Raw genomic sequence first — 8,631 nt, 5'->3', positions numbered from 1 at the left:
TCGTAGCAAGTAGCAATATCTTGAAGCAGCAAATTCACTGACCATGCGTCATAGATGGCGTGGTGTGCCCTCCACAGTACAAAGCTCTCGCCTGGAGAGTTACCTTCGCATATCGCGAATTGGCTGAGCCTATCGCCCAGCGATGGTGTAGAATCTGTATAGGATTCGACAAGCTCTTTCTTGTTTCGGCTTAGAGGTATCGTGATCTCCTCTTTAATGACAACTTGGACAAGGCCGACATGAGGAATATTAACAATTCGGGTCCGTAGGATTGGCCACGCATTTATGACGTCTTTCAACGAAGAGATCATGCGAGTTGTTGCTACGTGCTTCTCCAGACGGAACAGCTCCTGGTTTATATAGCTCCCCGTATGTTTTGATGACAAAGCCATAAGCCCTTGTTGCATTGGTGTGCATGGATAAATGTCTTCGATAGCTGACAGAGGAACATCGCAGGCCCGTGAAGCAGCATTTCGAATCGAGCCTACGTCGCCAGAGAGCAGCGAGAATGGAAGAACGGGAGTACTCCCAATTACCTCATGCTTGAGTCGTGCAATCGAGAGCGTAGAATCTGTATCCATGCTCTGTTGTAGTGGGTTGTCACCCCCGTTGTTATGCACGCTCATAATTGCTTAAAGTGAGAAGTACGCGACGGCCACTCACAGAAGCTACTTTGGCGGAATAATGACTTGATGAACAATGGTCTGACTAAACTTAATTGATATATTGAGTAGAGATGGAGCAACAGACTTAGATCTCTACGTTCATAAAACTAATTATAACCGTGGTGCCTTTTTGGGGGACTAAACAGTACAACGTTTTTTGTGTTGCTTAGCTCTATTCCGCATGCACCGGCTGAATGAAGATCATTCGGATAGTGCGGTAAAATGCTTCATCTCGGTTGGGATTGAAGGCCTGTTCGGTTGCGCGTTTTGCGGTGGCGCTTTGTGTTTTACTAACCACATATGGGCCGTGTTCTTGAAAACGCTCCTCAAAACGCTAGGTAAATAGGTAGTTGATACCGTGCCCGTACTAGTGCCGAGCCACTTCGCGTAGAAAATACGACAAACAGCGAGAAATCAATTTTTGGAATTAAGTATCGTCACAAAGGACTGGAAATACACCCGCCAATGGCCGCAGCAGTCTCTGCAGGCCATCGCGCGTCCCCCCCGCGTTGGTTTGACACCTGTAGAGCCGCTGTTGATTGATTGATTGATTGATTATATCCTACTCGGTTTCAGCCGTGATCTCCACAGCTATGCCCGGCTGGCAGGCTTGGCGGACAGTCGACGCGTCACAGAGACTTTGTTCCGCGCCGCCCCACTTCACCCCCGAAAACAAGGGCCATCTGTCCCCAGCGGCTTGCCGTTTCCCTTCAACCACTATCTAAATATGCTTGGCGGCCCACCTAGATACTGGTTCTACTAACTGAATACTGCGCTTCTAGGTTCGTAGAGGCATCTGCCTCATCTTTGCGGCCGCGATACTTCCAGTCTCCCCCCAGCACTCGGCTGTCGTTCACGCATCTCTGATCATCATTTGCCCAAGGATCTGCGTCTGCTCTATAAACTCGATGGCTTTGGTGGCTAGCTGTGGCTTGTTCAGGACGGCCCGGAGGTTGTGTCGTCCAGAGAGGTTTTCGAACACCTGGTTGCGGAGGTCCTTGTAGATCCTGCATCGGAGCAGGATGTGAGCGGCCGTCTGTCTTCCCTCTCCGCACTCGCATCGTGCGCTGACGACCTCCGGCACTCTTCGGTTGAAGAGGAAGTCGTTCAGTCCGATCTTTTCTGTTCGCATCTGGACCAGCAGAGCGCTTTCGCGCTTGCCAAGGTTCTCGTGTAGTTTGAGCACCTTCTTTGTCGGCAGCGGTGAGAGTCTGTAGGTTGCTCTTCCTCTGGTTTCGGCTTTCCATTTGGCTGCCCACGCTCTCTCTGCTTGTGTCTTGTACCATCTCCTCAGCGTAGACTTGAGTGGATACAGTGTGGGAGGTCTCTCTGCTGGTGGGCGTGTACGACCATCCGCTCTCCATCCGGTTGCTTCCTTGGCCGCAAGGTCCGCCGCTTCATTTCCTGGAATTCCTACGTGGGCTGGTACCCAGCGGACTGTTGCCCGTCGTCCCATGTCCTGGAGCCGCCGGACCTGGCTTGCAATTTCCTGGAGAATGTAGGCTCCCGATCTTCCCTCCGCCTTTGCTACCCACCAGATGGCGGCTTGGTTGTCTGTGTAGATGGCGATTTCTCTACGCTTGCCGCCCGCCTCGATGTATTGTTCTGCGATTTGCAGTGCTAGACTGATGCCTTGCAGCTCAGCTGCGTACACCGTTGAGACCGTGTTTGGTCCCATGTGTACGGCCCGAGTCTGCTGTATCAGTGGGCACACTGCCGCTGCCCCTGTTTCACCGTCTATGCCGCTGCCGTCTGTGTAGATGCTTAAGCAACGTCCTGAGTCATTCTCTGCATCGTGTCGTCTGCGTGCTTTCTCTGCGGTATCCTCTATATGCGTCGCAGGGCCCTCTCGCCATGGCGGAATCATGAACGGTGGAATGGGTTCTTGCTCGTCGAAGCCTTGGCTTCGTCGGGTCTTCATGTCGTTGTAGATCTTCTGCCACGAGTCGATGTGCGCTGTTTGTTTTCTCGTACTTCTTGATGGCATCGTCCTTTTCTGGATCCCTGCCATGCTCGTCATTGCCCTGCTCGAGAGAAGCCGAGTGACCACATCCGCGTTTTGCTTCCAAATTTGTTGTTCGATGGGTAGGAGGTGGGCCTCGATGTCCAGCGCTGCTCGTGATGTAGCTCGATATGCTCCGCTGATGATTCTCGCCGCTCTAGCTTGGATGCCTTGTAATTAGGATGTCTAGTGTCTTCTGGGTGTACGTTCCTCCTCTCGTGTTGGCATTGTACCAGATGGAGCAGGCGTGCATCATCTGTGGGAGCGTTGTGCCTTCGTAGATTCTTCGAAGGTCCAGCAGGCCCACGCCCTAATTGGAGCCCCCGAGGCAGCTCAGCGCATTCACTGTTTTGGTTGTTCTTTGTCTAATCGCTTCTACGTGTTCTTTCCAGAGCAGCTTGGTGTCCATTGTCAGTCCAAGGTATTTGCACGTCGTCTTTAGTGCTATCGTGCCCCATTCTGTCTGGATTGATCTTGTTCTGTCGATCGGTGTTAACGACCTTGTGAAGTGGGTCAGCTGAAATTTATCGGGGGCGAAGATCGAGGCATGAGTCCTGGCCCAGTTTTGTGCTTTCTTTAATGCTCCACTTAAAGCGTCACAGGTTTCTTCGGTTGTCTTTCCCCAGGCGAGAATAGCCACATCATCTATATATCCCGTTGACATGGTTTCAGACTCTTGATTGCACTCATCTATGAGATCTGCGTTGTAGAATAGATAAAGGATAGGCGATAGCGGCGAGCCTTGGGGGATACCCGTATTTATCTGATACTCATCGGATTTGAATCCGTCGATCGCTCTGCTAGTTTTCCTTGAGCTCAAGAAGCTTGCGATCCATTTTACTATCTTCTCGTCTACTCTTCTTTTCCGCAGATTATGGAGCAGCCGTCGGTGTGATACATTGTCAAAAGCACCAGACACGTCAAGCAGTAAAAGGCTAGTCACTTGCGATGGCCTATTGTTCCATGCTTCGTATATTTTCTTCGTGACGAGGTGTAGTGCGTGTTCCGTCGAACGCATCTTTCTGCCGCCCATGTGTGCTGCCGGCAGTACATGATGTTGTTCTGTCAGATGGCTCAGTCGTCTAGCGATGATTGAGTCCATTATTTTCCCTATTGTGTTCATGAGTGCAATGGGGCGGTACGATTTTGGCGCTGTATAATCTGTCTTGCCGGGCTTGCGTAGTACTACAGTAGTAGACTCTCTGAAGTGCTCTGGGCAGTATCCTAGGCGTAGGCTCTGGTTGAAGACCCTCACAAGGTGGGTTGTGAGCATCTTTGCTCCTGCTTGTAAGGCTCGATTTGCAATTCCGTCAGGGCCCGGTGCCTTGAGGGGTGCTGCTGCACGGATAGCATCTGCTACTTCCTTCTCTATTATCGGTGGCATTTCAAATTGCTCGTGGTATTGCGCTGTGTGTATATCCGCAAGGTCCGCTTGAGGGGGTGCCGGGAAGAAGGTATCTCGAAACAGGTCTGCCTTGTTGCTGGGTTCTGTGATCACCTGTGGTGTCTCCGGGTGTCGTAGAGTCGGGGTGACTTTTGGGGCCTGGTTATCTCTCGTCTTGGCCCAGCTGGCGAGTTTCCATAGTTTCTCCGGCGATTGGGCTGCTTCTTCAACCCGATTTCTATGCGCTTTTGTTAATGCTTTTCTAGTTGTTCTCGCTTTTTGGTTTCTCGCTGTTCGATACGCTTCCCAAGTCTCCTGCGTGTTGTTTTGGCTATATATCCTCTTCAGCCTTTTTGCCTCCGCCAGTACTTCTTTGCATTCGTCGTTCCATCCTTCGCGGGACTGTGATGCCACTACTGTTTCGGGTGTCGCATCGTCAATGGCTTGTTTGATAGCTTTGACTATCTCGTGTACGTAATCGTCTAAAGCTCTTTTTGTTGCAGGCCTGCGAAGTGGCGGTAGTTGGTCTTTAAGCGATCTAATGTACACCTTTGAATTCAGTCGCTTATGGTTTCTCCATGACATTTGCGATCCTCGATGTACGGTCATGTCTAGTACGGTGCTTATTGGTAGATGATCCGAGTTATGGTCCAGGTCCCGGGAAACGTTGCTGCTGATGACCCAGTCTACTAGACCCGTGGTGATTAGACAGAGGTCGATGGTTGATCTCCCATTTGCTTCTTCAAATGTGATTGTGCCTGGAGGCAACGTATTGCTTAGATTGAAGTCCTCCATCATAGCCACCAAGTCTTCTGAGTCGGCATGTGTGCGTCTTACGGCTGGTCCTCCCCATAGTGGGTGGTGCAGATTGAAGTCACCAAGGAGTATCTGCTCTATGTCCTGGTTTTCATGAAGGATCGCGCGTATATCAGCGAGTGCTGTTAGAGCATTTGTATGGTGTGTCGTCGGGTTGTATATATTGTGCAGGGCTAGCTGTCGCTTCTCCGTGTTACCCTCGTTTAGGCCGAAGATGTGTCAGAATATGGGCATATATTAGGTAGTTGATAAAATCCGGGTGATGATAAGACTACCCGGAACTCTGTGATCAGTCAGCGTGCACGATCCACCGCGATCTCACTCAGGGGATCAGGGAGATCAGAGAGAGATGAAAAAGAAAAAGGAACATCAATCAACAGACTAATCGATCAAGACAATAAAACACAGTTAATCCCGTCTTTGACAACCCATCACAATCTGACACCAGGATATCATACTCAAGAACCCAAGGGTCTCTGAGCAGAGTTGCCATGACTGTATCTCTTGATTTGTGAACGTTGTACTGTAGTATGCTCAGTGTGGTGTGCTGATTCATGCTTCTGTCTCCGAGTCGATTTTCATCTGTTGGTTGGTCTCTTGTGTGCTTTGGGTGTTTCCGCCGGTTGCCTCTAGGGCCCTCCTGGATGGAATTATGTTTCTCTGTGGCCTTTGGCTCGCGGAGCTTGTTGGCGGCTGGTTTCGTTGCTCACTTGCTTCGACGGTTGTTCCATTGTTCGCTCTCTTTTGTCCTCTTCTCGGTCGGGGGTTGTTCCCTACAGCTTGGATGAACTGTGTTGATATGGTTGTCTGTGTTAATGGAATTCTTGTAGTAGCAAGCGTCTCTGGCTAGCTACTTGGAGTCCTCGGTTCCGTGACTGGGTGGTATCGTGGCCGCATCTCGTAGGCGATCTTAGCCTTCAGGGTTTCGTCTTTCCTCGTTGGGCATTGGCGGTTCCATGTTTCGTGGTCGCCCCGGCAGGTCGCGCATTTCCTTGGGGTCTCCCGATTCGATCTCGATGGGCATTCCCGGGTGTCGTGCTCCTGCGCACAGTAGCCATATGCTGTTGTTGCCTTGCACTGGGTTCCTATGTGGCCGTATTTTTGGCACTTGAAGCATTGCTTCACTCGGCACTGCCTTTCATATCGTTCGCATTGGAAGACCTCGCCTTGCCAGATCAGCCCTTCGTCGATAATTTTGTTTGCGTCTTCCGGTCTTGTAAACTCAATTGTGATAGTTGACGCAGGTTTCGCAGATGCGTCTCTGGTGAGCCAGCCTATATGTCTAATCTCCGCCTGGGGTATGAATGGTCTGTTGTCCTGCAGGATTTGAGCTCTGTTTTCTTCGAATTTTGCCATATCCATCGTGCTGGTACGGATGCCGTGTGCAAGGACGCCGTACGTCGGGATTCACACCACAGCTCCTGTTCCAATTCGATGGGTCCAGCCCTCTGCAAACTGTCTCAGCACCTCAACTTCGTTACTTACCGCTATCTTAATGCTTAGGTCTCCGCTCTTCAGCTGACTCGCGGAGACTATCTTCATGTTCATCAAATTTTCATTTGCGCTCTGGTCGATGGCTCTTTGCACATGGGCTTTTAGATTTCTGGGATTCATAGCTCGTAGACTTTGTATAACTAGTGAGTGAATCTCTTATTTTCACAATTACCTCACGCTGGATCTGCGCAGATGGTGTCTTAAGAACCTGTGTATTGTATATGTAAGCCCAGAAGTACCATGTATAGTCACGTGGTTACCCACTGACTAATACCTCTGTATTTAAACTTGCTCCTATCACGTTACACTTCACAATACACAATACTTCCTACACCCTCAACTGCTTACAGACAGCGCAAAGATATGGGAGGAGAGAAGAATGAAACCCATGTCAAGGCCTCAGTCAAAGAACACCACATACCCAGCCAATGACGTATGAGTAATCATGCATCCCACAGGCTTGGCGGAACGCCACCATGGGACATGTCACGTGTGTCCCACACATTCCACACAATCCCACGATGTACCACGCATGGGACAGTATGACACAACGTAGGACATGTAACTAGGACATAGGACATTCACTTAGTATATAGGAACAGGCATCGAACCTTTATAGCTCGATGTGTTCAACTTAAGTTACGAGTACAAGTACAATACAGACATTATACTTGCAGAGACACTGTTCATATCACCCTGTTGCTTCATCCGCGAAAACCAACCCAAGAAGAGTTTTGACACCAGAAGTCTTATAAATATTAAGTACTTAGCTAACTTTTAAATTATTACGGTATAAACGCGAATGATTAAGCTCGGACACCGAGTAGTGGCCACACCCAGTAGTGGCCACCCCAATCAAAACAGCGTCACCAAACTTTGAAGCCAAATATCGCAGCAACAACGATTGAATTCGCCACTTGCTACACATAGAATCGAAGGTAGTACTACTAGAAGCTATCTGTCTACTTACAGTAGTTTTTCTTTGTTGCCGTCTAAGGTCCGTCCCTGTGTGCCGAAAAACCCTGTGTGCCGAAAACGATCAATCGGATCGCGACGGTTAGAGAGAAGTCCATAATCCTTGCGATCCGATTGGTTGTTTTCGGCACACAGGGTTTTTCGGCACGTAGGGACGGACCTTAGATTGATATAAAAGCTTGCTTCTTGATTGGTGCAGCGTCGTCGAGCGCAGCGAGGGCCCGGATCTGATCGCGATAGCTAGACTTGGTGACAGAGAATGGAGCTAGATCAAGTGGCTGGAGTATGTGAGAGGAGTGAGCAGGCAGATATAATAGATATATAGAGTGCTGATAGCAAGCCCACATGAATTCTAGAGTAATATGAGAGCCATGGCCATCAAGTATTAGTAGTCGATTGCGTAGTTGAGCAGCGCGATCAGCAGTTTCTGTGATAAATATCCGTGATAACCACTCAAATCTAATATCGTTAGACGTCCAACCGTTAGCTGACGTGGTGTAGTACCACTCAGGTATAGCCTGTGATGGAAACCAGCTTGACTGAAGATTTTGGCCCTTAAAGACAATCACTGGTGATAACTTAGCTCCAGTAGCTGAGACGCACTCAATAATTGATACCCACTCGCGCGTTTCTGGCGATTGGACGTAAGCCTTGCGTTTAGTAGCTGAAGCAACTACTTGAGAGTTACTACAGACGCCTAGCGCGATCCCAGTCTCATCCATATTATAGATATCGGCGTAACAGACGTTGAGTCGCGATCGCGTATGCTCGAAGAGCTCAAGGAAAGCTCTGATCGCGTCTGGCGTTGCTGCCTTAGCCCTAGCAGCTTCGATCGTCCGGCCGACGACTGAGTGGACGCGTGGATTACGGCGTAGAAAGCTAGAGATCCAATGCTTGCCAAGTGGAGCAGTATCACCGTTCTGATCGAGTATCCGGATCACCATTTGCCGAAGGAGCGTATGGCTAGGTGGGCGCGCGCAGCTATCTTCATAGAGGATCCAGTTGACGAGTTTAATTTCTTGATCTGGTGACAATCGCTGCTCGTGGCGGTGAGCTATTACGCGTTGAACTCGCCCAGCGAGACGGTGGCGGAGTGTTGATCGCGGGACGCCGTACGCGGCAGCAGCAGCTTTTTGTGATTTAAAAATACCAGCATGATAATCGCGGATAGCAGATTGAATAGAGACTTCACGATTGGCCATATTAGACACGTTTTGGTGGTGGTGGATAGCTTCAAAATTCAAAAATAGTTATTGTTGGTGGAGTAGTTGGGGTGGCCACTACTGGGTGTGGCC

At 49.7% G+C, this 8,631-nt stretch overlaps 3 protein-coding genes across 3 annotated transcripts; all 3 read right to left on the bottom strand.

The window, feature by feature from the left end:
• Positions 1-2: 2 nt before the first annotated feature.
• COCSADRAFT_104457 (uncharacterized protein) lies at positions 3-581 on the bottom strand (the record flags this gene model as incomplete). Its single annotated transcript, XM_007707903.1, has 1 exon — positions 3-581. A coding segment is annotated over one exon (579 nt), but the record flags the coding sequence as incomplete, so codon positions are not given.
• A 4,503-nt stretch (positions 582-5,084) lies between these two features.
• Positions 5,085-6,581, bottom strand: COCSADRAFT_351393 (uncharacterized protein). The gene is given in 3 exon segments (XM_007707902.1): positions 5,085-5,709; positions 5,722-5,944; positions 6,029-6,581. The coding sequence occupies 3 exon segments, from the start codon at positions 6,227-6,229 to the stop codon at positions 5,420-5,422; spliced, it is 714 nt and encodes a 237-aa protein (XP_007706092.1). The 5' UTR covers positions 6,230-6,581; the 3' UTR covers positions 5,085-5,419.
• A 916-nt stretch (positions 6,582-7,497) lies between these two features.
• Positions 7,498-8,280, bottom strand: COCSADRAFT_104458 (uncharacterized protein; the record flags this gene model as incomplete). Its single annotated transcript, XM_007707901.1, has 1 exon — positions 7,498-8,280. The coding sequence occupies one exon, from the start codon at positions 8,278-8,280 to the stop codon at positions 7,498-7,500; it is 783 nt and encodes a 260-aa protein (XP_007706091.1).
• Positions 8,281-8,631: the final 351 nt, after the last annotated feature.

Source organism: Bipolaris sorokiniana (assembly GCF_000338995.1).
Source record: "Bipolaris sorokiniana ND90Pr unplaced genomic scaffold COCSAscaffold_27, whole genome shotgun sequence".
Taxonomy (NCBI): domain Eukaryota; kingdom Fungi; phylum Ascomycota; class Dothideomycetes; order Pleosporales; family Pleosporaceae; genus Bipolaris; species Bipolaris sorokiniana.
The sequence above is the reverse complement of the archived record's forward strand: the minus strand, read 5'-3'. Positions and strand labels throughout refer to the sequence as shown.

Coding starts and splice junctions, on each gene's coding strand:
- COCSADRAFT_351393 (XM_007707902.1), bottom strand. CDS start 6,229: ATGGATATGGCAAAATTCGAAGAAAACAGAGCTCAAATCCTGCAGGAC. Junction 5,945..6,028: donor GGCTGATCTGGCAAGGCGAG/GTCTTCCAATGC, acceptor ATAGGAACCCAG/TGCAAGGCAACAACAGCATA.